This window comes from Leptodactylus fuscus, chromosome 1 (assembly GCF_031893055.1).
Source record: "Leptodactylus fuscus isolate aLepFus1 chromosome 1, aLepFus1.hap2, whole genome shotgun sequence".
Taxonomy (NCBI): Eukaryota; Metazoa; Chordata; class Amphibia; order Anura; family Leptodactylidae; genus Leptodactylus; species Leptodactylus fuscus.
Window position 1 is genome coordinate 48717770 of NC_134265.1, and position 26254 is coordinate 48744023.

Genomic DNA, 26254 nt, shown 5'->3' on the forward strand with positions numbered 1-26254 from the left:
GAGTCCTTTTTGACATCTGCAGCATTGGTTGGTTATATGTACAAGCTTGCCATGTGCCATTGCCAGGTGGTATTTATCAATATATTGTCACATGGAATAGAGGCCTTTTCGGGCCACCTCAAGGCTGGGTGTGGCAGCCAAGACAGTGGAATCAGGGTTGGGGAAAGAAGTTACTTACTCCAAATCTGTCGGATTTCAGTAATTACATAATACATGTATTAGTATGGAATAAATAATTAGATTCCTAGTTTGTTTCAGATTTACTTTACACTTGTGTTTTAATGAATTAAGAGGATCTTTACTTCTCCCTACTGACCATGGCTATCATGGTCCTTTATGGAAGAGTCGAAGGCAGAGCAGGAGTCGGAGTCTGAGTTGGGTTGTGGAAGAATAGCGGAGCAGGAAATGGTGGTTTGGCTACTGTAAGCTATTGGCTCCATTGCCATCTCTTTACTGTATGTGGGCCCTAAATAGCTTTTGAACAAGCTTGGTGTAAAACCTGACACGTAGTATTTAAATAAATATATATAGATTTTTAAGGCTGGGTTCACATCTGTGCCCAGCTCTCCATCGTCTGGGTCTATCTGAGGACCTGGACAACAGAGAGCCGGGCCGCTGAAACTGGACAGCAGTGGACCCCATAGACTATAATGGGATCCACCAGGTGTTCATCTGGGGTCCGCCATTTTTATACTGAAACTGGTGAAGGACTTTTCTGTCCACAGATTTCTGGCAATTTTAGCAGAGAATTCTCCAACATGAATTTAGCCTGAGTTGTAAATGGAATAATTAAATACAGTGAAAGTAATGTCTGGGAGTAAAGAGGTTGTCTATCAATTTTTGTTTATTTATGATCTATAGTTAGGAAAGGGTATAAACATCTAATCAACAAGTGACCGATAGCTGGCCCTCACAACTGTCCAGGGGTATATGAGGTCTATGTACTATACAGTGCACAGAGCTGGAAGGAGATGTGACATGTCCTGTATAGTGGCCAGAAGCCATTACTGTTCATTCGATGAGAGTTGAGCTACCATAATGGCCCCCAGTCATCAGCTATCAGCTCTGTACACTAAATGGGATGTAACATAATTATGATGACTTGTAGTACCACTAATAGCCTTTGGAAAGAGTGGCACTGTTTCTATGGAAAATACGCAGTCCCTTATTTTAATCCGGTTGATGTACACTTTTCCTTTATATTAATGTTACTGAGTATTTTTGTTTGTGATAAAGTATTTTATATATTAATCCTTTGTAATGTTTTATATTATAATGTGCAATATAATGTAACCGGATCCTCATATTTTTTATCTTTTTTTTTGCCCAGTTGTAGGACAAGTAATAGGAAGAGTTTAATTGGCAACAACCAATCTCCAGCTCTCCCCCGACCCCACTCTCCTCTGTCTGCTCATACAGGTATGTATAATATTTGCCTTACTTTTCTTAAATTTTGTTTTGTTTTTTTTTGAATGACCATGGCATGACTGTCAATATAGTCGCCTAAGCCATATAAAAGAGGCTGTCTCATTTCTAGGGTGCCAAAACTATTCAGACTTTCTATGAGTATTTTTGACTCTGCAGAGTAACTTTTTCGTTTCCATAAAGCGCAGTTCATACAAGTTTACGTTCTCCGTAGCTGTGCACTAGGCTTCGCATTATAATGTTAATGATGTTTATGGTTGCCGGAGTTTTTGGCAAACTTTACCTTTTGGACAGCAAAGATGAAAAAACAGATTTTCAATTCAGAGTTTATGATCCATAACCAGACCGCTTGGCATTTCAGAGGCTAGAATCAATTTAGTGGTAAACAAACCTCTCGCAATGTTGTGGCTGGGGTTGAGTTTTGACGGATGTGTAACTGTTCTGATCTGGAACATATTTGTGAAAACTGGCAGGGAATGCTTGGGAACTAGTGACACATTATCTGTGCTATCAGCTTTCTTGGCAGCTGAAAGTTTTTTTTATAACCACTTTAGAAAACTATTTTTTCCATTGGTCACTCAATTCAAGGACGTATTGTTGTAGATGCCCAAGTAATAAGAGGAAGCATATTTATCATGACCTCTAGTCTAAATGCTTTAAAAATATAGGGGCATATTTACCAAGTCTCAGCTTTGCAGGTAGCCATAGCCACTTTCCAAAAAGAGGGCGTGGCAGGGTGTGCTATGGGTGGGGCTACCAAGCAATTGGAGTTGCATAAGAGCCCCGTACACTGTATAGTGGAGGTTTCGGTGAACCGCATCACTGCCCCTATTACTTGAATAGGAGCTGTGCTGTATGCTTGTGCCCTGAGGCTACTAGAACAGACGATCTGTGCAGGGTTCTGTTGTTGGATCTTGACAGATCACTTACTGGTGACCTATTCTGTAGATAAGCCATCAGTATGAAAATTTGATTTGGGGCCGTATATCCTATAGATTTTAGTTGGAGTAGTAGGGTGCATGCTTGGCCACTGATCTACTCAAACTCTTCACTGCACTTATATAGAGATTAGAGATGAGCGAGTAGGTATTCGATCGAATAGTCGAATATTGAGGTCTACTCAATTAAAATTTTCGAATATTTCACTACTCGCTCATCTCTACTGTATACGTTTTTTTCAATGCCTACGTTGTCCTAGTTTCTGTCCCACCTCCCCTGCATAGTTATTGGTGTAAAAAAAAAAAGCACCAGGGAAGGTGGGAGGGGAATCGAATTTTTACTGCGTTTACCGCCGCGTTTTTGAATACTGTAATATTCGATCCAATACCTACTCGATCGAATACTACTCGCTCATCTCTAATAGAGACATAAAACAAGGGATTCAAGACTAGTGATCAGAGAGGGCTTTAGGGCTAGATCGACCAGACATCTATCACCTCCTGTGAATCGGCTGAAATGTCAATTGTTGGACAATCCCTTTAGTTGTAACCTGTTTGCAGACATTAAACCATCAGCATGTCCTCATGCACTGGAGTGTTAGTTTCCCAAATCTGTCTATGCCAAGTCTGTCTTCACCAGAGTTCTCTAACTGAAAACTTGACTAGGTACTGAGAGCCTATGTCGGCCATTGGATTTATTTCTGGTGCTCCTGGCGCATTCGCATTTCTCTGATGACGCCAATGGCAGCACACCTTGATTCCCTGCGCATGCGCTACTCCTGGAGATGACCCTGACTTCATTGGTGACCCAGAAATCTACTCCTCCCTGGAGCAGAAAGACATGGCATGTCTGGGACACTAAACCATGAGTACTAGGGACCTTTTATAAGGCCAAACCAGCTGACTTCTTTTCTTTACCATTTTTGTCACGTGTATCGGAGCCCTCATAAAGCAGCTGGTACCTGGTAACAAGGAACCATCAGAATTCCAAATATAATTTTAGCCCTTATAGAGAGGAAAATTGAAAATCTGTATCTATATTGGCTGCTAGAATTATTTTGTGCAATCAATCTGCGTCCTTCCATATTCTCTTCTACACCAGGGTACCAGTTTAGCAATACTTTCTCTTTATATCATATGCAATGTAGAAAAAGATCCATCACTAAAAGTGTCTGTCGAGGAGGAGAAGTAATAAGGCGGATCAGACCCAATCACTTTAATTACTTTCATCTTGCTTTAAGCTATTCATCGTGAACAGCGGCACAACCGGAGAATTGTTCAGAATCAGTCCTCATATATTGAGAGCGGATAATTCTCTTATAGGATGTAGAGCTCTTTCCGTCTTATTACTGAGCTTTTCCTCTTCCTATCTAAACAGAATGGGTTATTGCCCTTAAATTAAACTAAATTCAGATTTCTCAATGAGCCTGACTTGCATCTAATTGCCGAGGTCTAGAGCTCATCCATGTGAAGAGGTCAGTCACCCTTCCCATACCCGCTGCCATGTAAGGCCATGTTATATCGTACTTAAACCAGGGATTTAGGAAACAGAACATTCATTTTCTTTGCGTTGGGAGATTAGTACATTCGTTTTAACCATCTTCGTTTTTAGCAAAAATTAGAAGAATGATTTTCTGCTAATATTCATATTACGGATTGATGCACATGCCTGAGCTGTGTGGAACCGTAACATGGCACCCATACATCTAGGGCGGTATAGTTAATCCAATGAATTTCATTAATTCACCCTTTCAAGGAGTCATTTTTTTGATTTTCACCGGAATTGTGAAATCGCTGTCAACCCTGTCCTGGAGTGTGATATCTTCCATGCTGACCTTTTCTTCCACTGTAAACTATGATCAACACTATGTGGTAGGACGTAGAAGCCTGCATCATATATACCCTCCTCCGCTCCATGCCTGCTCAATCAACGTTTTTTGTCTCTTTAAGAAAAATCTAAAAATTTAAGATTAAAATCTGCCATGGACTGGGATAGAAAAAAAATTTAAAAAATGTGCCCCTGCTGGTCTCTATATCCTGATCACTAGTTGGTGATGTTTTGACATGAGCATGACCGCTGTATCTGTGATCTCAGTGGTGGACAACCAGTTGCTTTTATCGTCATGTGTCTGTCAAAAAGTCCCCACTGAAGGGCAGTATAGCGAGTTCGGTGGGAGAGGAGGGCTGGCGTGGCTAGTGACGGCACAGGAGCAGCAGGGGATCACACAGAAGTAATATAAATGGTATATGATGATCAGATATTTGCCGTTACATACTGCATCATTTTAATGCTCCTTAGATCCTTGTAAAAATCCTACCGACCTAAGACCAGCGGATTACCATTCTAACATGATATGCGGTTCATGTCAGTGCTTGCAGCCCAGTCTATCATAATAATACGCTGTGCTCCTTATTTCCTCTGTTATATAATGCATGTCGTGCCTTGGCTCTACCACACTACTTCATAACGCACATCTTGCCTTGCTCACAACCAAATGGTCGTATAAAGTTACTGCGGTGAAGATTCCTCTGTAATTTCTCATAAAATGCATCCATTATTCCGTTCCCATCGACCATTTGTCTGTTTTATGGATGATTTACTGCCACGAAGGAAATGGGAAATTTTTAATAACATTTTCATATAGATGTTTGTGTGTCATAGGCTGGTTGATTCATTTTAACCCTTTGTTTTCAGTGGGGGGTGTTGTGTTTTTGTTTTTACTTTTCTACTTAAAAAAAAAAAAAAAAAAAAAAACAGAATTCATCCCAGGAGAAGAAAGAAAACCTTCTCAAATCTCTACTCGAGCAATGCTTTACATCTCCGCAGGGAAAATGGATCAAAATCAATCCTGTCTCATTAATATTATCATTGCCAGGATATGCGGAGAGCTTCACAAAAGTTTTAGAGCCGCAAGTTAGAGATCACTTATCTTTTCTGTGATGCTGTGAATATATAGAAATGTATGTTGCTGAAAAAACCCCTATATAAAAAACTGCAATATTGTGTATGAGGATCCCTAAGATAATAGCTTTTGTAGAAGTGCATTTTGTTGTCTTATTTCATAAGCCCTGGATTTTAAAGCTAGCCATTTATTGGCCGTGACCTCTTTACTGGTTTCCTTGCCCGTCATCTGTTTCATAGTGGACATGCAATGTCATTAGAGCCTTGTCCCATAGAAGTGAATGGAATGGGGCTGTAATTACAGAGCATGGCTGCAATGAAACAGATCAAAATTTGTCAGACAGAGTTGGTCCTTCCAAATCCTGATCAAGTCAACAGGTTTGGGGCACATTTCTCTTATGTATATGTGGGCCTTCAGGTCCTTCAGCCAGCTAGATAATGGATACAATAGGTGTTCCTACCCCTCTAGAACCAAGCAGAATTTTATATTGTCGACACTTTTGACTTGCCATTAGTTGTTAGATATAGAAAACGCATTCATTTGCATCCTCTACATGAGATATGTACCTGGTGATATGAGATATTTACCTGGTGATATCAGATATGTATCTGGTGATATGAGATATGTATCTGATGATATGAGATATGTATCTGGTGATATGGGAAATGTACTTGGTGATATGAGTTATGTACCTGGTGATATGTATCTGGTGATATGAGATATGTATCTGGTGATATGTACCTGGTGATATGAGATATGTACCTGGTGATATGTATCTGGTGATATGAGATACGTATCTGGTGATATGAGATATGTATCTGGTGATATGTACCTGGTGATATGTCATATGTACCTGGTGATATGTACTTGGTGATATGTACCTGGTGATATGAGATATGTACCTGGTGATATCAGATATGTATCTGGTGATATGAGATATGTATCTGATGATATGAGATATGTATCTGGTGATATGGGAAATGTACTTGGTGATATGAGTTATGTACCTGGTGATATGTATCTGGTGATATGAGATATGTATCTGGTGATATGTACCTGGTGATATGAGATATGTACCTGGTGATATGTGATATGTATCTGGTGATATGAGATACGTATCTGGTGATATGAGATATGTACCTGGTGATATGAGATATGTACCTGGTGATATGAGATATGTATCTGGTGATATGAGATATGTATCTGGTAATATGGGAAGTGTACTTGGTGATATGTGATATGTATCTGGTGATATGAGATATGTATCTGATGATATGAGATATGTATCTGGTAATATGGGAAGTGTACTTGGTGATATGAGATATGTACCTGGTGATATGTGATATGTATCTGGTGATATGAGATATGTATCTGGTGATATGTGATATGTATCTGGTGATATGAGATATGTATCTGGTGATATGTACCTGGTGATATGAGATATGTACCTGGTGATATGTGATTATGTATCTGGTGATATGAGATATGTATCTGGTGATATGTACCTGGTGATATGTCATATGTACCTGGTGATATGTACTTGGTGATATGAGATATGTATCTGGTGATTTGAGATATGTATCTGGTGATATGAGATATGTCTCTGGTGATATAAGATATGTATCTGGTGATTTGAGATCTGTATGTGGTGATGCAATCTCCTGGTATGTATTACATGCGAGGAGCTGGTGGTGACATAATCTAAAGTCAGATTGGCCACCTCTGACTATTTAGAATTACCACCATCTAATTCGCCAGCAGTTCACAATATCAATTATAATTAATCCTCCGATTCCCTTGGTGCTAATATACATTCGGCACATCACAAACTCTTGTTTTTTCTCGAGTAGACAGCTATTAAAAGTGCATTAATAATGAACGGAGTGAGATCAACATATGTCTTTTCAAAAAGATTAGCATTTCTTGCCTCTATAGTGAAGATGTACAACCCCACACATCTCATTACCAAACAATGAAACCGTTTAATTAATCTGGATATCCATTTCTTAACAATAACGACTTCCCAAATGAGGCACCCCGTGTGGGGCTGTGGTGGGTAGTGCCAGCTTCACATGCTGATTACCTATTCATTTCGCCACTTCTCCCCCAGGAAGATTGAGTTAATTACCTACCCACTGCCTGCCCGCCACTTAGCGTTCCTTTAGCGGGTCACAAATATCAACCGTAATCTCTGCAGTAGATCGACATTATCGCACAACTGAAAACATACAACAGCCAAGAAATCCCTGGGAACAGCAGGATTTAAGTAATAAGCGAGCCTTGCACATATGGGCAGGGAATTCACTGGCACCAGTTTTCATTTAAAAGTCTCTCAGGTATTAACTTGCAGATGGGTGGATGAATGCAGAGTGCAAAATGCTGGAGGATGAAGGTCACGTACTTGACTTTCCCTTTTCTTATCATGCTTGTCATGTGTATCTAGTGTATTGGGTATTTGTATGTATAGGTATGTGCTTTGGATTTTTTTTTTGTAAGATATATACAGTGTGTGTGTATATATATATATATATATATATATATATATATATATATATATATATATATTTATAGAATACTGTTTATTATGTGCATTCTTGTATTATACTATATACATATTAAAAATTAAGGGGATTGTCCTGGATCATTAACATGTTCCATCCCTGGGTCATGCCAGAACCAGCCCCCCATCCCAAAGATTACTCCACCCCTCTCAGTAGTAGTTTCAATAGGATCTAGTTTTCTATAGTCTACCAGCTCCCATGTGTGAAAGCTGGAGAGGAGAAGTAAGTGGAACAACCTAGATGGGGATTGGTTCCAGTCATGTGACCCAGGGTTGTAACCAGCCTGGAGCCATCAGGTCCAGCTTGAACCAATGCCCAGAGGAAGTAAGCTAAATTAAAGTCCTTGGACAACCCCTTTTAAATCAATTGTAAATTATTGTAATATATATATATATATATATAAAATATAATATGTATTTCTAAAAAGTTCCACATGGCACATAATAATAATTAATAAAAAAAAAGTCCTACTCTCCTACCCCGTGTCTGTCCCGTTGAGACACGTAATGGGTTCCTGTTGCCTTCAACTTTCTGGCCCTAGATTGAAACGAAGGAAATCCCAATGATTGGCGGACTAGAAATTTTCTGTAGGATGCCTCTGTCTCCACTAGCTCTCATGTAAGGATGCAGCTTTATTTCTTTTATTTTTGGACTACTATCCTTTTCCATAGCCCATGTGGGATCTCTCTATTACACTATGAGGCTTGGCTGCTGAGGAGAACGTGATTTCCCCCTCCCTCCCCCTGCAGATGCTGCTGTGGATTCTTTTTCTTCACTTTATAAGAAATGATAGAAACCCCCTGACTGTGTAGTATTCTATTCCTATGGCCTTGGTCTACCACGTGTGGTAAATCGCCCATGGCATAATGTTTGTGTTTGGGCACGCTATTGACATCATTAGTTTTCTTCATTTCCTATATTTTTTCTTATACTCCTCAGCATTATATTGTTCTGCAGAGTTAGATTTGTATTTTTTATTCACTTAACACACTTCAGTTCCTTCCATACAGTCACCAGGGACCTGGCTGGTAACATCCTCAGGATGACACCGGTGACTTTCACTGGACTCTCTTCATCCGTTCACAATTCTGTCTCTTTACAAAGTCACAGCACATATACACAGATGGTAATAAGTAGACGGATCACTGGTCACAAAGTATCAGGACTCTTTATCTTACGAGCCCGAGAATGGCCTGGTCTACTAATAGAATGATAGAAAGGTAAAAGTAAAGCGATTAATAAAAACCACAACCAGATTTTAAGGGGAATAGATTTTTTTGTATTCTATTAATCCTTTTCTTCAAGCATGTAAGGTATATGTCTCTGTCTATAGTCTTGAGTACACGCGTGGTTGTGAGTCATCTGTCCTTGAGAATCATGTCCACATGACGTGTTACAATATACTGCGATGGATTCTTAATGCATTCAGTACAGGGTTGCCAGCTGTCCGTAAATTCACAGACAGTGGACCTTTAGTCGTTGTTTTAATAACAAATGCTTCCATTTTTGTATGATGCTGGATTATTTTACAGATTATTGTGGATATAATTATTATTATATTACTAAATATATTATTAAAGTATGATTTGTATCGACCAGAACTAAAGTGGCTGGAATATCTCTCGACTGCACTATATGTCTCTATTCCCATCCGGCCTTACAGTTTGGTCCTTGTTTTAGCAAGAAATTTTGTTCTTGATTGCCCTTAATCTTTGGAAATATTAATGTATAAGTTCCATTTAAAGACTTGTACTCCGTATTTGCTATCCTCTTGGTCACATATCTTTATGTGTAACGTTAGGTCCACACTAGCATTCTGGGACTCCATCCTCTATTCCGCCTAGCACTTCTCTCTCTGCCGATTTTGGGTGGAAACCAGGAAGACTCTAATCTAGTCTGTGCAATCTGTGGGTAACTGCTTTTCAAGCAGATAGGGTTGCCGGTTGGGGACTTGAAGAATGGAAACTCGAACGTTCGACTGTACCATAATCTGCCACTAGTTAGGAGGCCTTCTGGGCAGCAGGCAGATGGAGTCAGGGTCTAGACCAGTTTTGGGTAGAGTCAGAAAAAAGTCTAAAATTCCTGGAATAACATGGCCCTTCATCAGTCCTAAGGGTTCCATATTACCAAGAAAAAAACAAAAATATGAGATGACTAAAAAAAATGATCTGGTAATCTTAAGATCACAATGAGACCTTCATTTAAAGGGTTTTTCCCATCTCAATGTTTCAGCTGTCTGGCTTTAGTCTTTTCTTCTTACTTCCTGTATTTTTCCTCCCTATGCTAAACTGTCCAGAGAAGTCTCACAACACTTATACAAATCAGATAATATGCAGATGCTTGTACAGAATGGACTCAGTGTTAGCTGTGTGGTTACATAGAGAGATAGCAGACTTGGCAAATCAGCAAAACTGCAGTTAGTTGAATGATTGTCCCGCCAGCAAGAGCAGTGAGTAAGTGACGTCACTTGTCCTATAGTTCCGTGGTTATAGTGACAAAGTGTAAAGAATGGGAGGGATTAGATCACATAACAGACAAACAAAGCAACATTTCTAAAGCAATATATTTAGAAAAAGTCTTCAGTTTACATAAGCTACTGGTATAGATAAGATCCTTGAGATGGGACAACCCGTTTAAATAACACACAGTAAGCCATCTTACTAGAATATACTGTAATGTCAATGTTTTCATGTTTTACGGCTGATGTGTTTTTACATGATCTGTTCATTGGTGTTAAGTTTATTAGCGAGCCTATATATACTATATTTACATGTTTTCCTTTCTCTCCCCATTCTCCACAGGGAGCAGCCCACAAGACAGTCCGAGGAACTTCTCCCCCAGCGCATCCGCTCATTTTTCATTTGCACGAAGGTAGAGGCTCAGTCCCCAAGTACATTGGGGCACCATTTTTCTTCCAATAAGGCATAATTAGCATCCTAATCTTGTCTAATTGCTTTCTAATGTTTTGCGGCTGAGAAATAAGTCATCATTCATGATTATTAATCTGCACGCCTAGTTTCTTCTGCACATCCTCACAGTAGGTGCTGTTTTTAAATAAACACGACATGTCAGTCCATGTAGATGGCCCATCCTTTTCACTGGCACATATTACATTATCATAATGCTGCTGTCACATGAAATCCTGTAAGATTCGCTTAATTCGTGGTTGTATAGCTGCAAACCTTGTCACAAGACTAATAGGGCATTTAAGGAGAGATTTGTTTTTTCTCTCCTTATTCCGTGTAATTTCTTAATTGTGAATTAATTGCTTTATTTTTCACTGGCAGTGAACCAGGAGGCCAGTCAGACATTCAGTAATTTCTTCATTTAGGCCCCATGCACATGGCTGTATGCAGGATTCATGTCATGCAAGTCCAGAGAACACAGCCATATTCCTGTATGGGCCGTACCTCTGATATTACCCTGGCATCCGGGGATTCCTATATTCTCATAGAGCCCATAAGAATTTACAACTGTTTGCAGAGGAGAATCACTTTGCCTTTAGAGACACTACACACAGGCACATGCCCAACAATGTATGTCTCTTCTAATAGTTCATTTCTATTATACTTCCCCTTATACGTCTGTATATTCAGCTTGGCATGGCCTGCATGTGTTTTCAGTGAGGAAAGAGGAACAAGTCCCTGCCAGACATCGGTGGCTTATCTACATTGGAAACAAATGATCTGTCATGTTGAAATTAAATATGCCCAATCCTTTCTTCCCCAGCATACACGTGTCCTTCCTTACCTTTCCTCTGAGATGAACCGGATGTTTTTTTGTTTTTTTCAGTGGTTGGGTAGTACTAGTGAAGGGGTACTTAACTGGTGATGATATCAGTCTGGACGAAGACTGATCTCTCAGTCCAATGTCCAAAATACCCCGAGTTCACATGGGGTATTTTGGTCAGGATTTTGAGGCCGAATCCGCCTCAAAACCCTGACCAAAAAGACGGCAAATCAATGGGAGCCGGTCAGTTCTTTTTTCCAGGAGCCGATTGTTCCGGATTGCTCCTGATTGCTCCCGGAAAAAAGAAGCGACATGCTCATTCTTCAGGCGCGACATCCACTTGAAGACAATCTCTTCTGCGATTAGGCCCCTTCATTTGGGCCTAATCCGGATCGGATTGCCACGACTGGATGCCAGTCACGTTTACCTGTATTTTGGACCGGAACCTGAGGCGGCCTCCACGTCAAATTCTGGTCCAAAATACCCAGTGTGAACTCAGCCTAACTGTTATATAGCACAGTAGCAGCAGAGCAACGACGTCCCTGCTGTATATTGGTCAGGAGATCAGTCTTTGTCCTTATTGAGACAGGGGTTCGGAACACTGTCAGTGTCATCATGGAGGGGGGGGGGTTCTTCTTGTAGGCTCTTACACCTGGGCATATGGTGTTGAATAAGGGGCAGTTTTTAGTGTGCATACGTGTAGCATTACACTATTAGGGGGCACCAACTTGGTACCATACCTTGTAGAGGCCACTAAAGGATGCTATTACTGCAGGGGGCACAAAGAGATCTGGTTGTGGTCAGAGAGGGCATGGGTGAGATTGGGCAGGGTTAATTATGTGGCTTAATATGTAAATACTGGATGTTTATCTTGGACCTTTATATAATGGGGGGCCCTGGTCAGCGGACCTTTACAGTTGAGTACCACTGATCTAGCATTCTGCGGTATTGTATCATATTGAATTTCTTTAATAAATTTGGAGTCCTTAACCAAATTCATGCTAAGGTAAACTGGAACACATGCTGAACGTTCAACGTCTGAGCACTGTATACACGTTACATGGTTACCCAGTCCTACTGAGATCATCAGTTCTGGCCAACCTAAATGTTGTGTGTATGGCCATTTTTAGTTATCATGACCGTTTTAAACCAAGCTAAACATGTCCTATTCATTCTAAGGGCTTCAGAATGATTCCATGAGAGGGCAGCATTATGTAGCCAGCTACGGTCGGATCAGAAGGCATATGTACGGTCAGGATATCAGTAGATTTGCCATATCGTCAATACAATTATTCTGTTTCATTTCACAGGATTACCATTAAATTTTGAAGTGACTCATATAGTGTTGTCTGATAGAATGACCAGTGTGTATTACATGATAGCAAGTCCTGACAATTGTTTTGTTTTTATTGAACTGCAGGACAGATGGACGCCGCTGGTCTTTGGCATCCCTACCCTCATCTGGGTATGGAACGAATACACCAAGCTCCACTGTATCTGTAAGTTGTATTCATTCTGTGTCTCTTACTTTTATCATTATTGCATAGTTTTGTCAGACTGAGTTTTTGAGGTAATAAACAATGTGAAGCTACATGTGCTCCAACTTTCTAACTACACCATATTCCCATGTAGCTGGAGAAACCCAGTTCCCAAAGTTATAGATCCTTATACATTTACTGACATGTCCTTCCCGATCTTTCCTCTTGGTATATTTGTCTTTCTGCATTACAATTACTTGTATGTTTTGTATGTACAATATGTGCTTGTTACCATGTATTAGTCTGTGTTCATACTTACATTATTGGATTCTTTGGGGATTTCTGATATCTTTATAGCAAAAACAGCGCAGTGACTAGGATCTGTCTGGATTTGTCATTGTTGATTTTGGATCTGGCTCTCATGACTCACCAATAAACCAAAGCAATGATAGTAGTGTGAACTGAGCCTTACTTCTATGTAAAAAAAACAGAATATGTTATTACTACAAATACAACAACAAAAGAAAACCAAAGCAGTATTTTTTATAAATCAGAACATCTGTATGTATGTATGTATGTGTGTATGTATGGTTTAAGCTTTGTATGAATCCATTGCACAATCCATAACATACGGTTTATTATTTCTTAAATGCCCTCTTATGGTGTAAAATAACCTAAATTAAATGGGTATTCCCATAACTCTTGTTCACCAACCTGCAGGCTCTGTGCTCTCTTCACTTCCTGGTTTTCTCGGCACATTGGTGGCCGGGGTTTCACTTGCTCTGCCATTTGCTATGTTTACAGTCGGTAATGAAGGATTGGTTGTAAATGCATTACCACAGTATGAAGCTGATGTAGCAGAGCTGGATTTGAGTCAGTTTTTAATACATACAGAGGTACCGGACTCCCTATCTCAGCCCTTATCAGACAAATTCAATTAAACTGGCTGATAAGTGGAAGAGCAGGAGATAAAAAGTTCAAAAATCTCGGAGGTATCACCTCCCCCCTCCCCTATCTGAGGAGCTCCGTTTAGACATACACAACTCAGAGCTTCTGCCGAGCACTCAGCCTCTCCCTCCTGAATCCCGTGATGATGTGCCTAGCTCATGACAAAGGACAACCACATTGAGAATTAAGAACACCATGCCTCGGCACAGGGGGCATCAAGGCCAGTGTATAATATGCCATTCTTTTAAAAGAAAAATACATAACAATTAAAAAGATCACTTAATAGCCACATTATTATTCGGTAAGTAGAGTTTACCGGATACACACATCGCAAACAGACAAAAAGAACAATGTATAGCTCTAAGTGGTCTTTAATAGTATGCAGCACTTGGCATACCAAAATCTATGGGTAAACTTTGACCAAGCCATGACCTTTTAATGGTTGTTTTTATCTTAATCTACTGGTTTTTGGGACACATGGGCAGGAGGACGAATGCAACAATACCAAATAGTCGGGCATGTTATCTAAATCAGTAGTGGACAAAAATTGATGTAGGCTCTTTATATAGGTGTATATACTCTGGTTACTATGTAATTGGTTGCTGTTGGTACAACGCGTTTTGTTGCTGTGGTGATATACCATACTGGCGTCGTCTTCACCTTTTGTATGGTGCATAATTTATGTTACCTTTACATTACTGACCTCGTATCACTTACAAGCAGTCTTTCCACTTTTACACGCTGTCATTACACTCACATTATATGACTTCATTAGTTGTGTGTTGTGTGGATTTTCCCCGTTGCTGCTCCGCCACGCCTTTCCTGTCTGTTGTATGAATGATGGCCCGGGTGCACACTTGCTCAGGGAACAGGAAAAGCAACAAGATCTGCATTTTAATCACCACACCTCGTAATTGACAAAGTCCTGGCTGACTGAGCTCAGCTTCTCTATACACAGGCCTGTGCCACAAAAAGCAAGACTCCATGTTCCTTACACAAAGCCTGGCACTCACTTCTCCTTCCATGCTGTATGTGTATCTCCTCATCGATCATAGCTGCTTATCGGAGGGGAGATCAGAACGATACGCTTACTTGTGTCCGACAATCATTCTTGTCTGAATCTGGAAGAAAATAGAGACGCTCTTGAGTATATGTATAGTTTTTATTACCCGACGACTTGACAGATCTCAGTAGCTACCAAGATAATTTGCCATAACAGGTTATCCAAGACTTTCAATTGATGCCATATGGTTTATGTATTGAAGGGATGAGCTGCCAGATATGTATGCTACTGGGCAAATAATCAATGGGTCAATTAATAGTCTTAAAGGGGTAGTCCAGGAGTAATGGGAAACTCTGGAAGGCAGGGGGGGGGGGTCTAAGGCAGAAAACAATGTTGTCACACTCCCTTATCCCCAGCAGTCAATTGTATAGTCCCAGTCCTCTTTCTCTCCTGTGCCAGGACTCACCAGCTGGAAGTTTGCCTCGCCGCTTCTGGCCCAGCGAGATACAACGCAGGAGGGAAAGGGGACCAGCAAAGCACTGGGGATATAAGAGTATGAGTTTGTTTCTTATATATACAATCTGAGATGCCCGTGATTCCTGGACAACCCCTTTAATCTATAAGTAGCCAAACACATAAGCTTTATATACACTATGTATGAACCAATTTTGGTGTGACTGGCCCACCGACTAATACAGATTGGAACGTGTTGACTTTCCCCCAACAGTAGATGTCAAGAGAAATGATAGGGCTGTTGGGTGGGCTTAACATGCCCACTCCCTTTGTTGTCTCCAAAGGTGTCTTACTATGACCGATATTTGCTCCCCTGGGACATAAACCACTGCCAGAAGAAACACGTGTATGTTCAGATGAGTGAGGGGGAACAGCTGTCGTCTCATAGCCATTGAAGGTGGATGGGCATATTCTGGAGTCTATTCTGGATTTATAGTATTTTTTTTAACAGCAAGAATAGGATTATGTGAAAAAATGCAGAAAATGTGATTGGAACCTGATGCAACACACAGAAATATGGGGTTGGTTACTACATATTATGTATGTATATGGGTTTACCTCTTTCTGTAAAGGTCCTAAGCGGAAGCTTGTTGTCGTAGAGTCTATGTGGCATATCGCTAACCATATCATCTTCCTTCTTCACAGTTATAATTTTGTGGACTGTGTTAGAAACATAATTATATATTCACAGATTCGCTCCGTTCTTGGCTCCTGCTGGTTCTGTACATTCTGAGATCTTTCTACCTTTTGTTAAGTGCTAAGACGGTTAATGTTGGTTTAAGGGTTAGTAATGAAGTATTTCGGCAAATAACCCTTCATTACTGGTCTAGAAGCAGCAGAACAGGAGCATTTATAGAGCCAAAAATACTGTTTTGTTGCATGGACAGATGGTCAGTACACGTGTTGGTCTTGAGAGATGGGTACACGTGCCAATGCTGCACTTGAACAAACGTATCTGAGCAGGCCTGTTCCAGTGGAGAAAAGTATTAGATAAGAAAAGCTTTGTGCCAAGGTCAGTAATGTCAAGGTGTATCTCCTGTCAGATCAAGTATTCTTATGAAACAGCAAATGTTGAAATGTTGTGTTTGGGTGTGCCAGGTCTATATGTGGGGACTTGTACGACTCAAGGCCTTGAAAACTAAGCATGAATCTTAAGTTGTTGATGTAGGGCAGATGGCCAAATACAGCCTATTGGATATATGAGCTTTTATTACATATATAATGTGATCTTTGTGGCCTTCGGCTATTCTACAAGTTCCACCGCCCATTATAAACCAACAATGTAAATGTCCTACAGTTATCCCTTATAAAGAACTGAAACTTTTTAGGAAGATTTGAAAAAAATACAATTAAGGCCGAGTTCAGATGGAGTTTTTGGGTCCAGAATTTGAGGCAGAGGCTGCCTCAGATTCTGGACCAAAAACCCGGTAGCTGCGACTGGATGCCGATGCAGTTCACCATCATCCAGTCGCGGCACTCCGCTCCGGATTAGGCCCAAATGAATTAGCATAGTCGGGAGGGCGTGTCTTCAGGCGGACATCTGAGGCTGAACCGGCCGCAGCATCCGCCTGATGAATGAGCATGTCGCTTCTTTTTTGTCCAGGAGTCGGAACAGACCGCTCGCGGGAAAAAGAAATGACCGGCTCCCATTTATTTCAATGGGAGCCGTTTTTTTGGTCAGGCTTTTGAGGCTGATTCCGCAAAAGAAAACACAACCGAAAAACTCTGTATGAACTCAGCCTAACAAAATGAAGCAAATGATTGAGAAATCTAAATCTCATCAATATTTGGGATAATCCCCCTTTGGAGGTGGAGTCCTGGAAGTGACATCAACATCATCCAGTCTGTCTGGGATTACATGGGAAGAATATGCAAATCTGACTTCCATGATGTAATTAGGAAGCCAGTGCCTCAAGAATGCACACCAATAGAGGGCGCTCACTGAGAATGTGCAAGTCTGTCTTCCATGATGTAATTAGGAAGACAGAGTATCAGAAGGATTGGAGCAAGCCTTCGTCCACAGAAGATCTGGGCTTAGTTCTGTATCAAATCTAGACCAGCCTACAGCTGAATAAATTCATGTCCATTGTAAACCGCCTTCGGGGTTTCATGCATTGTTTTTAATGGAATGATCCAATATCCTAGAAATTCTGCCTCCTTGTGTGAAGTGCTGACATGTCAGAAACCCAAAACCTAAACCGGCTCTCGATTGCATTGTCAAAGACTGGTGGAATTTTGCTAAGTAGACAATTTTTGCTCACAACACTATAAAGTTTGAGACCTGGAAGAAATGACTTGATTTTGTTACTTCCCTTGGTAGCCAGAGGCCTAGGATGTGAGTCTCATCAACTTGATGCATGGCTCGTCCTTGTGAAATCAGGTTACTCTCTCTCCATTAGTGTCAGGCTAGTTTCTGTTGTGACTATACCAATCATCTGAATAGAAGTTGACAGTATTTGTCACTCTACACTATATACTATCCTCACTCCTGTCCTTCGTCCATCAAGGGAATTCCACTTTACATTTACTGCTCAGCATAGATCTCTTAAATTATTCTTGGGAGTGTTTGACCTATATCCTAGAAGACAGGTCATAGTTTATCGATGCGGCCGCTGGTTGCTTGGTTTCTCTCCGGTGTCTCTTTTATGCAGTGCAAAATGATTTTTTACTCCGCTACTATAAAGATGTCAGTGTAGTAAGGACTTTCTCATGAAATATGGCATCTGATGCACGGTATATGTTTTACAAGGGAAATGCAGATAGCGGGAGCTTCATGATTACGAGGCGGTGTAAAGTTTACCTTTAATGTTAGGTTAGTCTTTATAGTGTGTGATGTTTGGATCTTCTTCACAAAATGCTATACAAATTTTATTTCACCTTTTACACGGTGAACTCGTATCCATTGTGTTGTTCACATCTCCATTTGTGGTTTCTGGTTTTGCCCTCATATGTGGAAAGTGCTCACGTGACAAGAGTTATAGGCGTCGGATGGATCCCATTTACCGATGGACCCCAATTACTGACGGATCCCATTTACCGATGGACCCCAATTACTGATGGATCCCATTTACCGATGGACCCCAATTACTGATGGATCCCATTTACCGATGGACCCCAGTTACTGATGGATCCCATTTACCGATAGACCCCAATTACTGATGGATCCCATTTCCATCACGAGGTCAATTTTATACCGGACAGAATAGCACAGCATGCAGAACAATTTCTGAGAAAACTATTTTGTTCACATTTCACAGTTTTTTTTTAAGTTGACAAATTTACTGCAAAATTCCACGAGTTTTACAGAAGGTTTTTTTTATGCCGTTTTCGTGATAGCCAGAAATATTTTGACATGGTTTTTCGTGCTCCCACTAACTTCCTTCCAACATGGGGTTCAGTGCCGATTCCTCATCAATATATATGTATATTTTTTTTACTGTGGTTTTGATGATAAACCTTACGAGGGAAAAAATTAATTGAACAGACAGCGCCGTTTCCCATTGGAGCGAATTGGAGACTTCCATGGAAATTTTGGTGGGAAGACTCTCCAAAAACTCATGGACAAAGGTCTTCGAATGTACCCTAATGGTTCAGTAAAGATCTTTGGGAAAAGCCTGGGTGGGCAACACTTTTACTGCGTGTATGGGATCGTGATCTTTGCATTTACCCCTCCAACTGTTTTACTCACCCCAAGTCTGCATCTGGGGTAGTATGTTCATATCTGCATCGGAGGTTCCTTTAGGACCACGTTTTACCCTGTACCTGATATCTACACGACATGTAGAATTTCTTAGCTGTTGTACCGTACCCACACTGGTCATCCATATAATCCATAGATTAACCAGCTCTGTGCTAATAGTGGAGGAACCCGATTATATCCATATACTATAGTATAATACAATAGAGCAATTCCCTGACCTCTATTCTTCCCCTGGGAACAGAGAATGGATTTTGAAGCTTTTATGCATTGGATTTCATTGACCAAGCACTATTGACAAGTCAGGATGGCGGTATTTCAGTGTAGGAAAACAATGCAGTAGTATACAATTACATATATAGTTACCACATGAATACATTGTCTAGGTGAAAGCCATAGTCATGTTGTCATAAACCTTTCTGATTATTTAGGACACTGTTAACGCTAACTCTGCAAATCCAGCCAAGTACAATGTCTGCAAGGAGTTTGTATGCCCTCCACATGTTTGTATGGGTTTCTGTCCATACTCCAAAGACATACTGGTAGGGAATGTATATTGTGAGCCCTACTTAGGACAGTATTGATTATGTAAAGTCCTGCAGAATATGATGGCGTTATATAAGAAGCACAATAAAGATGTTCTTAGACATGAATTCCAACATCTAAGATCCTACCTCTTGAGGAAGGTCCCCTTGAAAGCGTGCAGATAGCACCAATGGTGAACCAGTTCCATACTAATACCCCAGATTCTAGAAAGAGATGTTTGGTTAGTACATAGGGATATGTGTTGGTGTTCATGTATACCTCTAGACATGTTGTTATTCTGGATACATATATCAAACTTCTATAGAAAATTGCTTGACTCTACAAAACCACACACGGTGACCGCCGAGTTTGTCACATCCTTCCTGTGGATTGTGTAAGTCAATCACTGTACGTTGCTGTATCTTCTTGGTGCTCGTGGCATTGTTGTTGCTTGGCTCTCTGCCATCTCTTCCATAATCATCTGTTCCCCTGTCTGCTGAGCTATTAAATATTGTTTAATGTCTTTTAATGAACTTTAACAATATGATAATCTGAATGTTAAAATGAGATTTTCTAGTCTATGTAAATAATGTTCAGACCATGAACCGTAAAGGCTGCCACTCCGCTGTGCTTTCCCATGGCCAGAATTTGCTATTTATTTTAAGGGGAAGTGACCATGATTTTTGGCATTCTCCTAACCTACGTGACGGCAAAGTTCCTAAGGAATGTTCTTCAGAATCTCGTACGCTCCTAAGTCTTCCTGGTGTCCTTATCATTCATCCCTTCCATTCACGGGGTTCACTTTTTCTCTGCCTCCATGCTAACCTCATTTTAAAGGTCCTGTTGCCCACTTCAGTCTCAAGGACTTGAGATCCTTGAGATGTCCGGATACCAAGGAAGGAGATTTGTTTCTGACAATCAAATCCTGTAGCTAATCAGAAACTGTCAGCACAGGCTGTCTATACAGTAATAAAATATTTGATGTAGAGGCCCCGAGTCTCCCAGTAATATATAAGCAATCATTGGCAGCACGCTCCCTGCAATGAACTCTGCCACCATCCAAACAAAGGTATCTGATAAACATGTGTATATGTAGTCAGCCCGGATGAAGAGCGTTCCAGCGCTGCCGTGAAGCCGAGGTCATTCCCATTACCAGAGAGAACCTTTCAAAGTCATTCATTTGTTTTATGCCATCTGCGCGGAAAACAAATGGCCCCTTCCACGCGGTCTATGTGGAATGTTTTTAGGAAGCATACGTTGGTTTATCATGTAATACAAACACGCATTTACCATTAGTCTGTGGGTAAAGGTACGTTTGTGCCTGGAAGAAAATGTCCTGTACTAGAGGCTGTGACCTTCCTGAAATGGATCGGGGCACAACTATGTTTAGCCCAGTGGGTTCAGTAGCCAGGGCAGACTTAGAAAAAAAAATTGGGTGCAGTTCGTATATACAGTTGTTAATCTTTTATTATAATAAGCACTGTATACATACTACAGAGGCTGTACAAGTATGACCGTAGACACTGAATTCACATTTGGCAATACATTATTCCCTTGCACTTTCATTTGCAACCGGTTGTGACAGCCCTAACACTTCTTATATAGAGATGAGCAAGTACTGTTCGGATCAGCCAATCTGAACAGCACGCACGCATTGAAATGAATGGCCGTAGCTGGCACGCGGGGGGTTAAGCGGCCGGCCGGCGTCAAAGCAGAAGTACCAGGTGCTTCCATTCATTTCTATGGAGCGTGCTGTTCGGATCGGCTGATCCGAACAGTACTCGCTCATCTCTATATCTTATATAGCTTAAAGGCCATATTTTAATTTTCCTAAAGTGTAAAAAAAAAATGTAAAAAAATTAGCAACTTTTGTCTTCATTAAAACTTTTCCTATAGTCCTGTCTACTGCCTATGTAAAACTGTGTCTCCATGGTAACAGACCACAAACAACCCCTGTGTAGTCTGTTCCTGCAGCTGTAATGTAATTTATGTGTACTGTACTTCATGCTAATCTACCTGAATGTCCAGTATGTTACCAAGAAGAAGAGGACAAGCGGAAGATATGGTCCATGAGGTCAAATAATGATGTTTGGCCATTGTGGTTATGGTTGTGTCTGCAGTCTCTATGCAAGGCTTTGTGTAACAAACCCTTCACTGTCTTTTGTCTATACTGTTCTTCTCGCTAACCCACCTGACTGTTCAACATTCAACACTTTTCGCACATAAAAAGACTCCAAGTGCGGGGAGTGTTGTGGAGCAGGGGGTCTTGGTGGCTGCCGTACAGGCACTCATCCCCTACACCGACATGGGTCAGTATGTTCTTGGCGTGCAGGAGACATCTGGTGTACTCAAAAGAAGCTCACACAAATACGGAGAGAACATACAAACTCCAAGTAGAGGTTTCTCTTGGTTGGATTCCTGGACCCCAATGCTACAAGACAATAGTGGCCCAAGGTCAAACACTACTGTTGAGGGATATGGCTTGACTTTCACTTGGCACTTTTTTTTAACACGTTTATTGGAGTTGAGTCCAAGACAGTCAATTTCTTTCACACCTTCTTCCTTTTTTCAGAAACCACGTTTTTACATTACATGTTGAATGTAAAGTCTATATAGCCCTACCCCGTCTGCTGACAACATAGTTGATCTACTACTTATTAGGCAATTGAAAGGGCTTTGCAGGATATACAGTCACCACTTATGAGTTATTTATGACTAGAGATGAGCGAACACTAAAATGTTCGAGGTTCGAAATTCGATTCGAACAGCCGCTCAATGTTCGTGTGTTCGAACGGGTTTCGAACCCCATTATAGTCTATGGGGAACAGATACTCGTTAAGGGGGAAACCCAAATCCGTGTCTGGAGGGTCACCAAGTCCACTATGACACCCCAGGAAATGATGCCAACACCTCTGGAATGACACTGGGACAGCAGGGGAAGCATGTCTGGGGGCATCTAACACACCAAAGACCCTCTATTACCCCAACATCACAGCCTAACAACTACACACTTTACACACTCAATACCACCTCTCTGACAGTAGGAAAACACCTTGAAACATGTGTATTTGGCACTTGCAGTGAGGAGAGCTTGTCACCAGCAGTGAATTTGGCCCTTGTAGTAAGTTGAGGTTGGCACCAACATTTGTTTTGAAAATCAGGGTGGATTGAGCCTCTAACCAGCAGAGTTTGGGCAAATTCATGGTGGAGGGAGCCTCTAAACACCCCAGTTTGGGCAAATTCATGGTGGAGGGAGCCTCTAAAAACCCCAGTTTGGACCAATTCATGGTGGAGGGAGCCTCTAACCAGCCCAGTTTGGGCAAATTCATGGTGGAGGGAGCCTCTAGAAAAACCCAGTTTGGACCAATTCATGGTGGAGGGAGCCTCTAACCAGCCCAGTTTGGACCAATTAATGGTGGAGGGAGCCTCTAACCAGCCCAGTTTGGACCAATTAATGGTGGAGGGAGCCTCTAACCAGCCCAGTTTGAACCAATTCATGGTGGAGGGAGCCTCTAAACAGCCCAGTTTGGGCAAATTCATGGTGGAGGGAGCCTCTAAAAAACCCAGTTTGGACCAATTCATGGTGGAGGGAGCCTCTAACCAGCCCAGTTTGGACCAATTAATGGTGGAGGGAGCCTCTAACCAGCCCAGTTTGGACCAATTCATGGTGGAGGGAGCCTCTAAACAGCCAAGTTTTGGGAAATTCATGGTGGAGGGAGCCTCTAACCAGCCCAGTTTGGACCAATTCATGGTGGAGGGAGCCTCTAAACAGCCAAGTTTTGGGAAATTCATGGTGGAGGGAGCCTCTAACCAGCCCAGTTTGGACCAATTCATGGTGGAGGGAGCCTCTAAAAAACCCAGTTTGGACCAATTCATGGTGGAGGGAGCCTCTAAACAGCCCAGTTTGGGCAAATTCATGGTGGAGGGAGCCTCTAACCAGCCCAGTTTGGACCAATTAATGGTGGAGGGAGCCTCTAAACAGCCCAGTTTGGGCAAATTCATGGTGGAGGGAGCCTCTAACCAGCCCAGTTTGGACCAATTCATGGTGGAGGGAGCCTCTAACTAGCCCAGTTTGGGCAAATTCATGGTGGAGGGAGCCTCTAAAAAACCCAGTTTGGACCAATTCATGGTGGAGGGAGCCTCTAACCAGCCCAGTTTGGGCAAATTCATGGTGGAGGGAGCCTCTAACCAGCCCAGTTTGGACCAATTAATGGTGGAGGGAGCCTCTAACCAGCCCAGTTTGGACCAATTCATGGTGGAGGGAGCCTCTAACCAGCCCAGTTTGGACCAATTAATGGTGGAGGGAGCCTCTAACCAGCCCAGTTTGGACCAATTCATGGTGGAGGGAGCCTCTAACCAGCCCAGTTTGGACCAATTCATGGTGGAGGGAGCCTCTAAACAGCCCAGTTTGGGCAAATTCATGGTGGAGGGAGCCTCTAAAAAACCCAGTTTGGACCAATTCATGGTGGAGGGAGCCTCTAATTAGCCCAGTTTGGACCAATTAATTGTGGAGGGAGCCTCTAACCAGCCCAGTTTGGACCAATTAATGGTGGAGGGAGCCTCTAAACAGCCCAGTTTGGGCAAATTCATGGTGGAGGGAGCCTCTAACCAGCCCAGTTTGGACCAATTAATGGTGGAGGGAGCCTCTAACCAGCCCAGTTTGGACAAATTAATGGTGGAGGGAGCCTCTAACCACCCCAGTTTGGACCAATTCATGGTGGAGGGAGCCTCTAACCAGCCCAGTTTGGACCAATTCATGGTGGAGGGAGCCTCTAAAAAACCCAGTTTGGACCAATTCATGGTGGAGGGAGCCTCTAAACAGCCCAGTTTGGGCAAATTCATGGTGGAGGGAGCCTCTAAAAAACCCAGTTTGGACCAATTCATGGTGGAGGGAGCCTCTAACCAGCCCAGTTTGGACCAATTCATGGTGGAGGGAGCCTCTAAACAGCCAAGTTTGGACCAATTCATGGTGGAGGGAGCCTCTAAAAACCCCAGTTTGGACCAATTCATGGTGGAGGGAGCCTCTAACCAGCCCAGTTTGGACCAATTAATGGTGGAGGGAGCCTCTAAACAGCCAAGTTTTGGGAAATTCATGGTGGAGGGAGCCTCTAACCAGCCCAGTTTGGACCAATTCATGGTGGAGGGAGCCTCTAAACAGCCCAGTTTGGGCAAATTCATGGTGGAGGGAGCCTCTAAAAAACCCAGTTTGGACCAATTCATGGTGGAGGGAGCCTCTAATTAGCCCAGTTTGGACCAATTAATTGTGGAGGGAGCCTCTAACCAGCCCAGTTTGGACCAATTAATGGTGGAGGGAGCCTCTAAACAGCCCAGTTTGGGCAAATTCATGGTGGAGGGAGCCTCTAACCAGCCCAGTTTGGACCAATTAATGGTGGAGGGAGCCTCTAACCAGCCCAGTTTGGACCAATTAATGGTGGAGGGAGCCTCTAACCACCCCAGTTTGGACCAATTCATGGTGGAGGGAGCCTCTAACCAGCCCAGTTTGGACCAATTCATGGTGGAGGGAGCCTCTAACCAGCCCAGTTTGGACCAATTAATGGTGGAGGGAGCCTCTAACCACCCCAGTTTGGACCAATTCATGGTGGAGGGAGCCTCTAACCAGCCCAGTTTGGACCAATTCATGGTGGAGGGAGCCTCTAAACAGCCCAGTTTGGGCAAATTCATGGTGGAAGGAGCCTCTAACCAGCAGAGTTGTGGGAAAGCAGGGTGGAGGGAGCCTCTAACCAGCAGAGTTGGTGGAAATCAGGGTGGAGGGAGCCTCTAACCAGCAGAGTTGGGGGAAATCATGTTGGAGGGAGCCTAGTATTAGCAGAATTGTGCAACGCTTATGGTGGATGAGTATGAGGATGCGGAGGAATTGGAGAGGTTGAGTACAGACATGGAGTTTCATGTTGGGGTGCTTTACACAGGTGGGCACAAAAATGAAGGCTCTATCCAGTGGTGGTTCATTTTTATCAAAGTGAGCCGGTCGGCACTCTCAGCTGACAGACGGGTGCGCTTGTCAGTGATGATGCCACCGGCTGCACTGAACACCCTCTCAGATAGGACGCTGGCGGCAGGACAGGACAGCACCTCCAAGGCATATAGGGCAAGTTCAAGCCACAGGTCCAACTTCGACACCCAATACGTGTAGGGCGCAGAGGGGTCGGAGAGGACAGGGCTGTGGTCGGAAAGGTATTCCCGCAACATGCGCCTATACTTCTCACGCCTGGTGACACTAGGACCCTCCGTGGCGGCACTTTGGCGAGGGGGTGCCATCAAGGTGTCCCAGACCTTAGACAGTGTGCCCCTCGTTTGTGTGGACCGGTGAGAACTTGGTTGCCTACTGGAGGAACTGCCCTCCCTGCCGCCACTGTCACATGCTGGAAACATCTCCATCATATTCTGCACCAATTGCCTGTGGCAAGCATTGATGCGATTGGCCCTCCCCTCTACCGGAATAAAAGACGAGATGTTGTTTTTATACCGGGGGTCAAGGATAGCAAAGATCCAGTACTGGTTGTCCTCCATGATTTT

General features: G+C 42.3%; 1 protein-coding gene across 6 annotated transcripts in view; it reads left to right on the top strand.

The window, feature by feature from the left end:
* MAST4 (microtubule associated serine/threonine kinase family member 4) overlaps positions 1-26254 on the top strand; it is a 370078-nt gene that overhangs the window by 273565 nt on the left and 70259 nt on the right. For all 6 annotated transcript variants that reach the window (XM_075269800.1, XM_075269803.1, XM_075269804.1 and 3 more), the window contains 3 exons: positions 1331-1419; positions 10629-10698; positions 12977-13055. In XM_075269800.1, the coding sequence (XP_075125901.1) occupies positions 1331-1419; positions 10629-10698; positions 12977-13055 (238 nt within the window). The remainder of the gene's footprint in view (positions 1-1330; positions 1420-10628; positions 10699-12976; positions 13056-26254) is intronic.